The sequence below is a fragment of the Erpetoichthys calabaricus genome, chromosome 3 (assembly GCF_900747795.2).
Source record: "Erpetoichthys calabaricus chromosome 3, fErpCal1.3, whole genome shotgun sequence".
NCBI classification, from domain to species: Eukaryota; Metazoa; Chordata; class Cladistia; order Polypteriformes; family Polypteridae; genus Erpetoichthys; species Erpetoichthys calabaricus.
Window position 1 is genome coordinate 264230020 of NC_041396.2, and position 17112 is coordinate 264247131.

A 17112-nucleotide genomic window follows, 5' to 3' on the forward strand; every position below is an offset into this window, starting at 1 on the left:
CCTGGATGTCGACTTTTCTCGACATGCGCCCTCAACCCCTCCTGTTGACAAAAGTCGACATCCGCCCTAAAAGAGTTAAGCAGGTTTGAGAGACTTGCTTTCAGAAGAGGTCATGATGGCACAATGTGCCCACCAGACAGCAATAGGGACCTTGATCCGTGATGCCCAGCTATGGTCTAACATCTCCATGATATCCATTCTTAGTGTCACTTTATGACTTTAAGTGGGCTGAATGTACCTCATGTGACTGTCTGTGCCCCTTTAATGGAATAGGCGCTTCTGGAGAGTGGGTGCTAGTTTGATTCGACTGTGGTCAGTGTAGGTTCAATCCCACTTCTTGCAGGCTTGGTTGATGGTGGAGCCCATCCTGGCAGCATCGGGCACATCAAGCCCATTTTCATTTCATTTAGGCTCACTTGCTCCTTTCCTGTGTGACTGGCACGGAATTAGCAACTTTATATTTTTACTTTATTTAAATTGAATTTTCTGTACATAATTTAACAAATTCACCAGAAGTTTAATGCTGGAATTATGGTAGAAAAGAAAAAACAGCTTTCAGGTTCTTTAATGCACAGAAAACATTCAGTTGTGACAGGCCAACATATTGGCTCATAGTTCGTCATGTAAGGCATCCCCATCGGCACTGTCCGCAGCTCCGATCAGCAGCAGCGAGTTTGTCTCATTGTCTCTGACCAGAAAGATGAAACTGTGGTCTGCATAGAACAGCTTTGGTTTTTGAAGTTCTTCTTCAATGTCTGAGGTTCCACCTTGTGTGTCCAGCTCTAGCGTGGCAGCGTGCAAATAATTGGCGAGGTGCAGATGCTCGTCACTGGTGATTCCAGAGAAATCGGCTTTCTCCTCATCCACTGAATCTGTTAGCCCCAGATCTTTCAGATATTTCTGCAGAGGGAGAGGAGATAAAGATCAATAAAAGTGCTTGAAATAAAAACGTCTGGACAGATCATTGGCATGAGCATCGGTGGGCTATCATACACTCAATCTGAGCCCTTAACAGGAGTGCAAGTGTCACATCTGTGTGGAAGCATCATGAAGAAGCAGCAAACCTTTAAAGAAGCCTTCCAGGGCTGTCCTGACGTTGAGATTCAAATGATGAAGGATTACAAATAATGTTATAGAAAAAAATTAGAGAAGAGAGAACGTGATGTGCAAGTAGCAACTGGGATCCAGCAACATCTGAAGGGGTGGAATGATTTTTGTACAAGGCTCTATATTCAGCTATTTATGTTGCAGCCACATAGGAGTAAAGTGATGAGTTGAACAGATATGCAAGTAATGTGTTGTAAAATTAAACTTTTAATAAATTAATAGTGCTGCTGCCTCATGAATTCACGGCTCAGGGTTCAAATCTCATACCCAGATACACTATATGGCCAAATGTTTGCGGACACCTGACCATCTCACCTTCTTCTTTCAGCTGCTCCCATTTAAGGTTTGCCACAGCGGATCATCCATTTCCATTTATCCCTGACTTTTGCCTCATTTTCTGCCACACAGACTGCCTTCATATCCTCCCTCACCACATTCATAAATCTCCTCTTTAGCCTTCCTCTTCTCCTCTTGCCTGGTGGTTCCATCCTCAACATTCTTTTCCCCTCACCTCTCCTATGCATGTGCCCACACCATCTCAGTCTAGACTCTCACTTGGCCACCAAATATCGTGCCTGTGATGTCTCTCTAATATACTAATTTCTAATCCTGTCTACCCTTGTTACTCTGACCGAAAACTGTAGTGTCTTCAAATCTGCCACTTCCAGCTTAGCCTCCTGTGTTTTTATAGGTGCCCCAGTCTCCAAACCATACCATACAATATAGCTGGTCTCAATACCGTTTCACAGACGTTCCCTTTCACTCTTGCAGTCACTCTTATATCACAAATCACTCCTGCCACTCTTCTTTATCCAGTCCACCCTGCCTGCACTCTCTTCCACAGTCTCCATTGCATTGGATTGTTGGACCCAAGAAATTAAATACATCTACCTTCACCACCTCTGTTCCTTGGAGTTGCACTCTTCAACCACCTCCCTTCTCATTTGCAGACATGTACTCCATCTTACTTCTACAACTTTCATTTCCTTTCTCTTCCTTTCCCTGGTGGGTACCTCCACCTCTCCAGGTCCACCTCAACCTGCTATCTACTCTCTCTACAGATCACAATGTCATCCACAAACATCATACTCCACAGAGACTCCTGTCTGACCTCATCTGTCAACCTGTCCATTACCATTACAAACAGGAAAGTAATCTCATCTACAGTATATGAACTTGGTGGAAATCCCATTCCAAAATCATGGGCATTATTATGGAGTTGCCCCCTCTTTGCAGATATAACAGCCCCTTGTCTTCTAGGAGGGCTTTCCAGTAGATTTTGGAATGTGTCTGTAGAGGTCTGTGCCAATTCAGCCAAATCAGCATTTGTGATGTCAGGTACTGATGATGGACTAAAAGACCTGGCTGACAATTGATGTTCAAATTCATTCTAAAGGTTGAATTCAGGGCTCCGTGTAGGCTGCTAGAGTTCATCCATGTCTTTATGGACCTGGCTCTGTGCACAGGAGCACAGTCATGCTGGAACAGAAAAGGGTCTACAAAGATGGAAGTACACAGTTGTCTAAAATGACTTTGTATGATGTAGAATTAACAGCAGCCTTCACCAAAACTGAGGAATCTCACAGCCAAAGACCATTAGCCCTCCTCCACCAAACCTTACAGTAGGCATTAAGGATGTCAGAAGAACCCACATTCTGGTACCAAGTGAAAAACTAAATGCCAAAAATGTTGCAGTACTTGCTTTCTTGCCATACCATATACCATATTACCAAAATGTCAATCGGTTATGCACTCCAGCATAACTACAAGTGGATGAATTACTCTGGAAAGCAGAATATGTTATAAATGCCTGAGTAAAACATGCATATCAAAATGGCTCACAGTGCTACAACACCACATTAGATAGATAGATAGATAGATAGATAGATAGATAGATAGATAGATAGATAGATAGATAGATAGATAGATAGATAGATAGATAGATAGATACTTTATTAATCCCAAGGGGAAATTCACATACTCCAGCAGCAGCATACTGATACAAAAACAATTTTAAAGAGTAATAAAAATGCAGGTATAACAGACAATAACTTTGAATAATGTTAACGTTAACCCCCCTGGGTCAGGGGTAGGCAACGTCGGTCCTGGTGAGCCGCAGTGGCTACAGGTTTTCATTCCAACCCAATTGCTTAATTAGAAACCAATCCTTGCCAATCTCAGACCTTATTTAATTTTATGGCTTGTTAGTCTGTGCAATGGAAGGCTCTTATATCGTAGATTTTTTTCCTTTCCAAGGATATCATCCAAATGATATGAAGCCTAAAACAGATCATTTTCAGTCTATCACATTTTTCTATTAAGTGTTTTATTAAATCAAACCGTGCATGATGAACACACACAGATGTAATTGGAAAAAAGCTAGCTGGAGAACTGCTGGCTGCTTTGTCTTTTACATCTTATTGCTAATAAGGAGCAATTAAAACACTGAATGCAGCAGTTTAAGATTGAAATAAGCAATTAAGGTTGGAGAACCTTAACAAGCGAGACCACTAAAATGAAGCATCAAAATGTCACTTAAGCAATATGTGCTTCATCAGCAATAATTGAGTTCTCGTTAAGGAACTGGGTTGGAACAAAAACCTGCACATACTGCGGCTCACCAGGACCGACGTTGCCTACCCCTGCCCTGGGTGGAATTGAAGAGTCACATAGTTTGGGGAAGGAACGATCTCCTCAGTCTGTCAGTGGAGTAGGACAGTGACGGCATTCTGTCGCTGAAGCTGCTCTTCTGTCTGGAGATGACACTGTTTAGTGGATGCAGTGGATTCTCCATAATTGATAGGAGCCTTTTGAGCACCCGTCACTCTGCCACGGATGTCAAACTGTCCAGCTCCGTGCCTACAATAGAGTCTGCTTTCCTTACCAGTTTGTCCAGGCGTGCGGCGTCCTTCTTCTTAATGCTGCCTCCCCAACACACCACGGCATAGAAGAGGGCACTCGCCACAACCGTCTGATAGAACATTTGCAGCATCTTATTACAGATGTTGAAGGATGCCAGCCTTCTAAGGAAGTATAGCCGGCTCTGTCCTCTCTTGCACAGAGCATCAGTATTGGCAGTCCAGTCCAATTTATCATCCAGCTGCACTCCCAGGTATTTATAGGTCTGCACCCTCTGCACACAGTCACCTCTGATGATCACGGGGTCCATGAGGGGTCTGGGCCTCCTAAAATCCACCACCAGCTCCTTGGTTTTGCTGGTGTTCAGTTGTAGGTGGTTTGAGTCGCACCATTGAACAAAGTCCTAGATGAGGTTCCTATACTCCTCCTCCTGCCCACTCCTGATGCAGCCCACAATAGCAGTGTCGTCAGTGAACTTTTGCACATGGCAGGACTCCGAGTTGTATTGGAAGTTCGATGTATATAGGCTGAACAGGACCGGAGAAAGTACAGTCCCCTGCGGCGCTCCTGTGTTGCTTTTTTTTACAAACAGACCTGCAGTTCCCAAGACGCGCATACTGAGGTCTGTTTGTAAGATAGTCCACGATCCATGCCACCAGGTATGAATCTACTCCCATCCCTATCAGCTTGTCCCTAAGGAGCAGAGGTTGGATGGTGTTGAAGGCGCTAGAGAAGTCCAGAAACATAATTCTTACAGCACCACTGCCTCTGTCCAATTGGGAGAGGAATCAGTGTAGCATATAGATGATGGCATCCTCCGCTCCCACCTTCTCCTGGTATGTGAACTGCAGAGGGTCGAGGGCGTGGCATACCTGTGGCCTCAGGTGGTGAAGCAGCAGCCGCTCCATGGTTTTCACCACATGTGACGTCAGAGCGACAGGCCGGAAGTCGTTCAGCTCACTAGGATGTGATACCTTTGGGACTGGGGTGATACAAGATGTTTTCCAAAGCCTTGGGACTCTCCCGTGTTCCAGGCTCAGGTTGAAGATGCGCTGTAGAGGACTCCCCAGCTCCAGCGCATAGGCCTTCAGCAGTCGTGGCGATACTCCATCTGGACCCGCTGCTTTGCTGGCACAAAGTTTCCTCAGCTCTCTGCTCACCTGTGCTGCTGTAATTGTGGGTGGGGATGTCTCTCCTATGCTGGTATCAGCAGAACGATGGGTATACATTAACACATTTCAAAAAATAACACAGCAGAAGTCATGTCTGGAAAAGCTTTGTGCTGTAGGTAGGAGAATTTCACCGATTTACGATTGCTGGAATCATTCTTAGCATTTAAAAAAGGGGGGCAAAACATGCATTATGGAGTTAGCTCAGAAACAGATTAGTGTGTGCTTTGAAGCACTTAACGCCTTCGATTAAATGCAAGTTGTAATTGGTTTAACTTGTAGACCTTGAGGTTGATTATTTTTTAATACCATGTCCTACACTGTCCCGATAAAGGAACGGAGGCTTTGCTTTCATTCTCTTTATGTTCCTGTACAGGTCCGAGCATCCATCCATTTTCTAAGAAGTGTCAGGGTCACACATAGGACTATGAGATGTGGGAGGAAACTGCAAGGTGGCAGTGTGAACAGCTCAACATCAAGACAACTTACAAACAAAGTGGCTATTTGGCTCGTCTGTACTGCTGATGAAATGAGCTGCTCTATTTATGCATACCAAAAAAAAACATATTTATTGATTTATTGTCTTTCCAATATGTACTGGGTTAACAGAAGTGCACTGTGGAGACCACAGTCGGACAAAACAGCACACTGAATACGATTCTACAAAGCTCATGATGGGGTCAGACATTTGGGTTTTGTAGACAAACTAACGTTCAAGAGTATAACACTAATGTGACGAGTCTGATGAAAGCACATCCAATATGTCACATATTTGAACGGTACATTGGCAAATGTAATTTGGTCTTTAAATTACAGTTCACAAGTAACATCAGTCCACTAATATTCTAATTCTGGATTTGCTCAATAATGACAAAGTTTGCTCACTCATTTAAGATACTTTGAAACTAGTGAAACAAAAACAACAGTTCTTAAATCGATTATTATAAGCAGACAAGTCAGTAGTTGGGATCGACATTAAAAAAGGACAATTGAAGTTCCTGGGGTTTGTGACATTTGAAATTTGAATCAGTTTGATTCATCTGTAAAATATTACTATTTAGTAAATTATTTACCAGTGTAGCAGGTATAGCGCTTGTGCACCTCTTGAACCCTCAGCTACCACTCTTCAGACCAGGTGAAAGTACAACAATATTTTATTTTCTTATTGTACAGTGCACAAAGCACTCCACACACCACACTATTCATATAACCAATAATTCTTCAATAAACACAATCCTCCACTCCCAGACACTTTGCCCTCCTACCTCCCAGCTCAGCTCAGTGTTCTGGGCTTTCCTTAGTCCTTTTATAGCTCCTGACCCGGAAGTGGTTCTAAGCACAACCCACGAGTCCATTTCCTTCCGGGTCAGGGCAAACAGTCCTCTTCTTTATCCCGGGAGCACGTCGCTTCCTCCAGTCACGTGACTGACACGCACTCCCGGGTTATAGGGCATGCAAGAGCCCACTAGCCCCCCTACAGCGACTCCTGGCGGTCCCCAAGGTATCCAGCAGGGCTGTGTCACAACACTACAAAGTCCATGAGGCCCTGCTGGAACTCGGGGCACGAATATGCTGTCCGGAGGGCTCCTCCTAGCGGCCTGGGGGTGGCGACCGGAGTCCATAGCCGGTCGTCCGTCACAGTCCCTCCCCCTTAGTGACGACCAGTGGGGCGGAGCGTTGATTCCCGCGAGGGACGTCCTCCTCCAGGAGGACGCGAGATCCGGGCCGTGGTTCTGCTGTCTAGATCCCCCAGCGAACCTTGGGGGAACGGTGTATCTGCAATTCCACCGCTCCCCTGTCCTCCGGGGACAACTACGCCACACGTGGCCCGGTTGCCGGCAGTTGTAGCACCGCCGACGTCCTCCTGTTGGCTTCTCTTCCCGAGACCAGAAACACCTCGGGAATTCCGTCAGCTCCACCCTGTCCTCCGCCAAGGAGGGTTTAACGGCCGCTTTGCTGCTCTCCGCCCTTTTCTTTACTCTGTTAGGAGACCCTCTTTTTAATTCGGGGATCTCCTTCTTTTTCTGGGGCTTTTGCACAGCGTGAGGCTCTCAATGAAAAAGAGAGAGCATCTTTGCTGTTTGCACGCCCGTTGTCCTGTGTATTATTGGAGGCGGCGTCATTAGTACCACATCGCTCCGGGTAACAGCACTATCCAGCCGCCCCGGTTCGATTGGCACTTCCTCCGCCCCTCCGGTAACCAACGGCAACCCCCTTATCACGCGGGTCGGGCTCTTACAGTCCGCGTTATCCTGGAGCGGCGTCTGATACCGCCGCCCCGGTTCTATCGGATCGCTGCCCAACCACTCCGTCATCGTACCACATTCGACTGTCGGATTCACAGTGCTTTGGCAGCCGCTACTTTTTAAACACGGTGCCGGTTCACACTGCATCCCCTTATTATATACGGCGCAGATTTCACTCACCTGCACCGCCGAATCAATCGAGGCTGGGGCTTCACGGCCTAACCGCCGAAGGTATTCATGCAGTCTCCTCAGCGGCGCTTCGACCGTGGCTCCCAGCTCCTCCAACCGTCTCCTCAGGTCCTCGATCCCCTGAAAGAAACCCATTACGGGGTCGAGTACCTCTTTGAGATCCCATACAGTCATATAGTTTATTAATTCGGCTGGAGGCAAGGTAGCTTCCCGTTCCCCTTACCTTCCAGCCGGGAGCCAATGGACACGTCCGCATCTGGCACGTGTTCTGCTGATGAGCGCAAGGGCTCCTGGGACATGGAGTCTTTAGAGGAACGGGTAGCATCCCGCGGCTGGCTGCGGTCTGCCTTTTTAACTTTGCCGGCAGACACTACAGTCACTTCCCGCCCCTCTTTACCTTCATCTATTGTTGGCGCTGCTTCGCTCGCGGTCCCCTTCCCCTTCAGGGAGCGCAGACGCGTCGGGGAAGTATTCGCCTCGCCGACGGCTCCCAACTGCTCTTCTTCCTGGTTGCCGGCGCGCGAGGTCACGTGGACATCCTCAGCCAATGGACTCCCTTTCCGCGGACACCTAGACTGGCTTGCTTTCTTTCTTTCATCTTGTCTAGGTGTGAGGCGGGCATGCTCTTTGTCCGCTTCGTGCAGACAAGCCTCTGCAAACAGAGAAAAACAAGCACCCGGCGGTTCGTGTGCGTCCCCAGCACTTACCTTGGAACGTATGCGGTCACGCTCCAACTCCCTGTAATAATCTTCGGGAGTTGCAATCATGCACCGTTCCGGCTGTCGTCCCGCTCGGGTTTGCTCTGTATTGAGCTGCTCCCGATCTTCCTCACTGCCCGTCAGGTAAGTCCACAGCATCTCCACCGGATCCGGGACAGAAGTCTTCTGGACAATTCCAGCCTTCTTCCCAGTTTTCTTCCCCATACTAGCCTGCTGTATAGATTGGCTTACAGCTGCAGCGCTCTTGGTCGCGGGTGGAGTTTTCACCTCCGCGGTTACTAGAGGGACCTTCCCTGGGTTCTCTGCCACAACAAAATTTATATTTAAATGCAGGTTTCTGCCAACGGATGGCCAGAGTCTCCTGCCGACTACGCCAGTGTAGCAAATGTGGCGTGGAGCCACCTCTTGAACCCTCAGGTACCACTCTTCAGACCAGGTGAAAGTACAACAATATTTTATTTTCTTATTGTACAGTGCACAAAGCACTCCACACACCACACTATTCATATAACCAATAACTCTTCAATAAACACAATCCTCCACTCCCAGAGACTTCGCCCTCCTACCTCCCAGTTCAGCTCAGTGTTCTGGGCTTTCCTTAGTCCTTTTATAGCTCCTGACCCGGAAGTGGTTCTAAGCACAACCCACGAGTCTATTTCCTTCCGGGTCAGGGCAAACAGTCCTCTTCTTCATCCCGGGAGCACGTCGCTTCCTCCAGTCACGTGACTGACACGCACTCCCGGGTTATAGGGCATGCAAGAGCCCACTAGCCCCCCTACAGCGACTCCTGGCGGCCCCCAAGGTATCCAGCAGGGCTGTGTCACAACACTACAAAGTCCATGAGGCCCTGCTGGAACTCGGGGCACGAATATGCTGTCCGGAGGGCTCCTCCTAGCGGCCTGGGGGTGGCGACCGGAGTCCATAGCCGGTCGTCCGTCACACCAGATAATAATGCAAATATAAATCTTCCAATATCAAATGTTAGAAATGTAACAGATTATCTGACAAAACAGATTTAAAAGCATGTTGTGACAAAAATAACTATAAACAGTTTAAATGAAAATATGCTAACTACTGTGGAATTCACAAATTAACAACAGTATGGATATAATGTTTGAATTTTTCTTTTCAGTGTTTATTTTAAGAGGTGTATTTCAGTTACAGGCTGAGAAAATGTCAGAGAATAAAATGAGAATGTGCACAAGGTAAGATAAATCAGGCTATCAGTGATGATCTGATTCTTTATAAATCCTATGCTGGTATCCCCTCTATGAGAATAACACCCCCTGTCACACATTAAACTCAAGTCTTACCTTGTACTTTGATTATTTGCTAATGCTCATTTACCTAATGATAACAAAGCAACTACTTGATTAATATACCACTATTTTAAATCTGCTGTGACTATTAGTATATATTACAGAAAAAGGCACAATATTGTGCACTTGAATAATGCAGTTTCCGTTAATTAAAAAGCTGGTGAATGTCTCCAGCAGGGGACACTTGCTCCCTGGGATTGTGTTCTTCATAGAAATGCAGGACATACTTGAACCAATACCCCTTTAGTAACCATGGCGGAAATAGTCACACGAGAGAAATATGGTACAAAAAGAAAGAGAGTATATATTTAACTTGCGTTGAAATGCAGTTTTCACTCCCAATATACAATGTGGTATAATCGTTTACACATGCATATCCAGGCCGAAGAGAAGCCATCGGAGCAGTACAATCTCTGTCCAGTTCATCAGTAGGGAATTACAGTTAAAGTGGATCAGATGCCATGGTATTGACTATCAAGAAAATTCTCTTTTATTGGCATGAAATACAAATATTTTGGTATCATAATATCCTTAGTAGGTACTATGCAGGCTGGAAGGCAGCATTCTCCTGGCACCTGCCAAAGCCGTATCCATCCATCAGACTGGCAGATAGTGAGGTGTGCTGTGTCGCACCAGAAAACACGTTTTCAATGCTTCAGAGTGAAACAGAGGTGGGCTTTATACCATTCCAGGTGAAGCTTGGCATTGTGTGCAGTGATCTTAGGCCTGTGTGCTGCTGCTTAGCAATTAAACCCCATTTCAAGAAGATCACGACACACAGTTGTTGTGCTGATGTTAGTTTCTCAAACAGTTTGGAAATCAGCTGTGAGCGATGAGGTGGAGGAGAGGCAATACTTATGCACTATGTGCTTAGGCTCTTGGAGGTCCTGCTCTGTTAGTTTGCGTGGTCTACCACTTTGTGTCTGAGCTGATGTTTCTCCTAGATGGTTCCACTTCACAATAATAGCACTTACACCTCACTGGGGCAAATCTAGCTGAGCAGAAATTTCACATAATGACTTCTGCCAAAGGTGGCAACCTATAGTAGTGCCAAGTTTAAAGTCCCTGAATTCTTCAGTATGACCTGTTCTACTGCCAGTGTTTGTTCATGTTAACCATAGTTGCAGCTGAAACACATGCACTTAATAATTTAGAGGATAATCTACATACTGGTGGCCATTTAGTGTAGATTGACATATATAAAGCTAGACAGATATGAAAGGCACTATATGACAGATAGATAGAAATGAAAGGCACTGTATGACAGATAGATAGATAAGGCACTATATGATGGCTAGTTAGATATGAAAGTCACTATATGATAGATAGATAGATAGATAGATAGATAGATAGATAGATAGATAGATAGATAGATAGATAGATAGATAGATAGATAGATAGATAGATAGATAGATAGATAGATAGATAGATAGATAGTGCTAAATGATGGGTAGATATTAAATTATAAAAAAAAATAAAGCTGCATTTAAAAAATAAATGACTGCCTGTTTTTGTCACACATTTTCGGTTTGTCAAAATATGCATACCTGCTCTTTGAGAAGTGTGCGTTTATCCAAGGAACACATTAATATAGACATATATAGACATATAGAAAAAGTTACAAAAAGAAAAATCTATAAGCATTGTAATAGCATATCACATAAAAAGGTCACTGAGACCATTGAGAAGAAGAGCAAAAGGAGTTTCTCCCAGCAAAGATACTTGAAATGAAGGGCAAGTTAAGAGTTACTTAATAAAAAGCTCCCTCATTTAATAATCTCTTTGAAATAGTGAGGAGGATAGAAATGGACCAGAATGCTGCGTATCAAATGAACATCGTCATGTCCCAAGGATGTAACAAGGCTGCTGCCTCTTGTTCATCATTTTCGATGGAAGCGCATGCTGTAGCATGTCATCAGTGACCTCATCATAAGGCAGAGCGGCAGAAGTGCCAGTTCTATTCACACATGCTTATGCATCCACCAGCAAAGGCAGCCTCATTTCGCTCTAATATGGGACAGCAATGGTTCAAATCCTGTACTCACAAACTATGAAAAGTTACTCTGCATAGTAAAAAGTCTAGAAAGGTTCTTTAAAAGACAAGCTGCTACTCTTACTGAACATCTGCCTCTTACAAGGGGGCAGACAGGCACTCAAAGGGCTACCTTAAAAATTCCTCCATATATCTGTTTTCAGAGTTGCTCAACCTAATTCTGGGTGGCGGGAGTCACAGCCTAATAAAGCAAGCGCAGAAAAATAATAATTAAAAGAAAAATGAAAGAAAACACAACCACCACAAACAGAAGAGTGGGGCATCTCAAATCTGCACCTCAATATTATCTCATTGATGGAAAAATCGGAGTACCATTATGTTCTTTCCAAGATCTTCACAAACTCATTTCATCCATAGCCCAGAGTATTTTAACAATATGTTCATGTGTTCAAGGCATGGAAGCACTGTGGTTGGTACTCCTGTTTTGTGGGTCCAGTGTGCTTGGTTGCACTCTTTGTGGAGGTTGCATGAGTTCTCCTGTGACACTCTGGAGTTCCTCTCACATTCCTAAAGATGTGCAGGTTGATGGTGAGGTCAAAATGGCCCATGTGTGAGAGAGCACTGTAACAAACTTTCAGCCCTGTTCAAAGCAATTTTCTGCTTTTGATACAGTGCTTCCTGAACATGGTATGGCATCCTGCATTCCTAAAGTACATTTAAAAGGTTAAAACAATGGTGTGTCTGCTACAGTGCTTCTGGATTCAATCTGTCCTTATCTATTACAATGACGGAGATGATGATCAAATCGGGAAGTTCAAATGAGAAGTGATCATAAAAACAAAAATATAATATATTTGACAAACCTCCTATGGGCTGAAGGTGTACCAGGGCCAAAATTCATATTAAGGCTTTCTGCAAAATATGAAGAATTTTTTTTTCCAACAATGAAGTGTTTACTAATGAATTGAGAAGTTTAAAAATGTTGACCATGAAGAAGGAGCTAGATGTCTGTACATGTGTACTACTGACAACAACATTAAGCAAATCTGTATCATGATTCTGATGGAACCGATAAAGATTGTGACTGCTGGTCTACCTTCAGTCCATTAAAAACAGATCACTGCTCTTCTTTGGAGTAAGTGGAAAACAGAGTGGACACGTTTACTCCTAGAATACAACAAGAAACTCTGACTGATCACAGTCAAAACTTTGCCACTATGACCACAGGCACACCATATTTCCACCATGTGAGGGGGAAGCTAAACAGCCAACCCAAACTAAATTATCACAGAAGTATGAATAATTAATGACTAAATCCTCTTACAAGTAGATGGATCGCATAAGAGTAAAGGGTGAGATTCTACTCATTGACATTCTGAAGCACTTAATGACCATGTGCTCTACAAAATGCTGATACTGCTGTGAGAGGATGCAGCTCTCGAGAGCTAAGATAACCAACACCAGTTTAGAAGCCATTTTCTGGGTTTGCCCAGGTTAAGCAAATTTTGTCCCCCAAATATTTTTCCTCCACCTGCCAAGGTCCTGGACATGCTTCATGGTGGGGCCTGTTCTTTTCATATCATCTGACACATCTCCAACCACTTCTTCCTTGTTCTTATCCCCTCCACCACTACCCTATCATCCTCTGCCCTTGAAACAATCAGATCAGGCAAATTGACTGATAGATGGGGTGGTATCTGATTGATTTTGGTGAAGTTTGGATGTCCTGATACTTTTGAAACAATCACAACATGCATAGTTGAATGGATGAAGTAGTCTTGTTCTGATGATGAGAATACACTTTACTGCTCTGTTAAGGAGTGGGCTACTTTAAGGCGGAGCTGTTTATGGTTTTTATACAAAAGTGTGAGGTTTTTTTTTTTAAGTGGGTGGTGGGGGGGCTTCACTCATTGCACAATGCTCTCCTTCAGAAAAATGGTACAACTCCTCTAAAATATACCAATAAATAAAGGAGGCCTTGTTACTGATGGTGGGGTCTAGACTGACACTTTCGAAGCTTTCTTGACATCAAGGGGTAAAAACCTAACAGCATGTTAGTTGGTGTTTCTAGGGTGTTTGATTTCGGAGACTACAGGGCAGCAAAGACTGCAGGATGAACTAGATCTCATGCACTTCAGACCTGCTTTTTCCTTATCACAGGATTTCTTAAACTATGGGTCATGAGTTACTGTTGCATTTCATGGTAATGGGTTGAAGTTTGTGAAGAGGGTCACAGTGGCTCATCGCAGGTTGATTATGAAATTGACATTGCTCCAACAATTGTTCTTGATTAGACTCCCCCAGCTCTGGCGATTAACCATGAACTTGAAATGACTCCAGTCCTTTAAGTTCTTTGGTCTTTGAACCTGCTGACCAAAGTTAATATTTAGACTCAGATGACTGAACCAGAAGTTTCAAGTGGAACACGCTTACAAGTTGGATTACCGACTTGGAGATTGAGAGAGCCTCACCAACAATGACTTCAATATTCAAGATGGCTGCACTGCACATCAACAGAAGTGAACAATATAGTATTGTACTGTTCATTAGCACCTCTGTGTATTTGTGTCTCATTAAATATATCATCCACACAGTACTGTCCAACCTCTATCTGTGGACACATTGCTATTATGTTTGGATGCATAAAATACCGCATAATGTACTGTTCAGTAGTTGTCTGTATTCCAAAAGAGCAAGTGTAACAAAAATTTTCCTGGAGGTGTCCGTATTGGTTTTTTGAATATTTTACTGGAACGTGGTCAACCTTGGGTGTGATGTGATGTTCCAGCATCCGACTTCTGAGGTAAATGGAACACACAGGAGTATTGAATAAAGTTGTTTGCAGAATAAAGAAAGTAATGATTTTAAAGCTGTACTGTTTGTTCACCCAGGTTCCCTCTTTCTAATATTGCATTTTGTCTAAATGTCTGAGGTTATTATTTGGTGTAAATCTGCAAAAACAGGATGTCAGGAAGGGGGCAAATACTTTTTAACTGCACAGAATCTCCATTTGGTTCACAGTCTCAGTGTTTTGATTCCTCTGATATTTTTAGAATTATGGTAAAGACATGTTTCTACATTTTTGTTTTGAGGGGTGAATATTTGTGTGATCAATTAATGAGTGTTTTATATTTCTAATTTTGACTACTTTGCAGAGATCTGTTATCACTTTGACATTTAAGACTCTTTTTTCTGTTGATTAATGTAAAAAAAGCCAAATTACATCCACTGTGATTAAATGTTGTATAATAATAAAATGTGGAAACTAACAAGGTGGTGAATACTTACAAAGGCACCATATTTCTGCATCATGCCATGAGTTGGACAGTATTAACCCAGGGAAAGTAAAGCTGTCCATCAACTCAAGGGGGCAGCCATCACTGGAGCTGTGTGGAACAGAGTTCACACCCTGGGCCAGAATGTGAGTCTTTCTCAAACTGATGATCAACCCAAACTCTCAAAAAGTACGGAGAGACAGTCTGCAAGGTCCAACTTCTGTGTGCGATGTCAAAGCAGCATCATCAGCAAATGGCATCTCACGGACCTTGAGAACTTTTTTTTTTTTTCAGCTCACAGGCTAGATAGGTTAAATAATTTACTATCAGCCCTAGTGTGGAGTTAAATGTCCTCAGTGCAATGTTTAAAAGTATATTAGTATAGTGGGTAAGTGCTAGGATACAAACTTGCTTGACTTTCCTGGACACTGGAAAGGACTTAGAAGTTATATCATTTGTAAGTGTGCAGGATTGAGGAGGATTTCTTGTCTGACCAGGAAGCCATAATGGAAGGATGGCCAGGTTGCGTCCTTATAATTCCCATCCTGGCTGGGATGCTGGAAGAAAGGATGGACACATGAGAGCTGGAAGCCAAGAGCAGTTCATCCGACAAATTAATAGGTGGCAGTGTCCATTTCAAGTGGTTCCAGTTGGGCACCTGCAGGGCTGCATGGGAATTGGAGTCCAGAGGCACAGCCCTGTAGGTGTCCTTGGTTGATGACAGAGGACACTGCCAGGGAGTATCTCCCTGGTTTCCGTATGACCTGGAGGTACTGCCCACAAGCCACAATGTGTCACCGGTCCAGCTTAAAAGGATCCTGCCGCCATACCTTACAGAGTCAGAGTAGGGAGGCAGCAGGCAAAACTTACTGGAGGAGAGAAGGAGAGGGAAGGCAAACAATTAAGTCTGTGTAATGGCTACAATAATTTTCTTAATTGAGCTGTGTGGATTAAAAATCAATTTTATTGAACCCGAAATTGTGTTGGGTCTTGGTGTGTCTAGGATTTGGGGGCTCAGTGGCGTTCCCTACTGTTCCCACATTCAAGTGGATGGTGCAGTACTGTGTACAACTTTGTTTGCCAGGCTACAAAAAAGACAACTATGCTGAGGTCAAGGACTACAGGGGATGAATTATAAAGAAAGATTAAAAGAGCCTAGCCTTTTCAGTTTAAGCAAAAGAAGGTTAAGAGGAGACATGACTGAAGTGTTTAAATTTATGAAGGGAATTAGTCCTGTGGATCAAGAATGTGAGAGAGTTCACCAAGAACATGGGGACACAGTTGGAAACTTTGCATAAATATTAGGAAGATTCAATTCAAACAGCAAACTATAGACGCATAGAATAAGCTACCAAGTAGTATGGTAGACCGTAGGACCTTCGAGACTTTCAAAACTAGACTTGATGTTATTTTGAAAGAATTAATTGGATAGGTCTAGCAAACTTTGTTGGGCTGAATGGTCTGTTCTCGTCTGGATTGTTCTAATAAATGTTTCTCCCATCATTGGTTTTCTGGAGCTCAGTCAGAGTGACCACAGGGTTCTTGGTGATCTTTGCTACTTTGGCTAAGCAGCAAGCTCTAGAAAGAGTGCTCTTGGGAACCTTCAGACATTTTTTTGTAGCCTGCCCCAGTTCTTGACAGAGTCCCGTCTTTAAGCTCTGCTGGCAATTCCTTCAACCTCTTGATTTGTTTTTCGCTTTAATACACGGTCAACTGTGTGACCTTCTAGAGACTTGGAGGTGTCTGCCTTTCCTCATCATGTCGAATTAATTAAATTAACCATAGTTGGACTCCAAACAAGGTGTAGACCCAACTCAATGATGGTCAATAGACTGGGATGCACCTGAGCCACACTTCAAGTGTCATAGCAAAGCATCTTGAGTACTTGCTGTCAATGAGATATTTCAGTATTTTATTTGTAATAAATGTGCATTAATTTCTAAAACCCTGTTTTCACTTTATCATTCTGGGGTACTAGGTACTAGGGAAAAAAAGAATTTAAATGATTTTAGCTCAAGGCTGCAAAACAGTAAAATGTGAAAAACATGATGGGGTCTGAATACAGTGTATAGTTGGCTGATGCCTTCATTCAAAGTGACGTACATGATCAGGATGTGCTACAACTGTATTTGTACAGTTTTCCTTCAGGCAGGTTTGTTGACTTGTTCAGGGTCACACAATGGGAATCAAACTGACAGCTTGGGGTTTAAAGTCCAGTATCTTAGCCACAAGGCAA

The 17112-nt window shown here is 43.8% G+C and overlaps 1 protein-coding gene across 3 annotated transcripts in view; it reads right to left on the bottom strand.

Moving 5' to 3' along the window:
- Nucleotides 1–446: 446 nt before the first annotated feature.
- serpinh2 (serine (or cysteine) peptidase inhibitor, clade H, member 2) overlaps nt 447–17112 on the bottom strand; it is an 87438-nt gene continuing 70772 nt past the window's right edge. For 2 of the 3 annotated variants that reach the window (XM_028798183.2, XM_028798184.2), the window contains exon 5: nt 447–900. In XM_028798183.2, the coding sequence (XP_028654016.1) occupies nt 610–900 (291 nt within the window). In that variant the 3' untranslated portion in view covers nt 447–609. The remainder of the gene's footprint in view (nt 901–17112) is intronic. The other variant, XM_051924085.1, reaches the window with a different exon arrangement.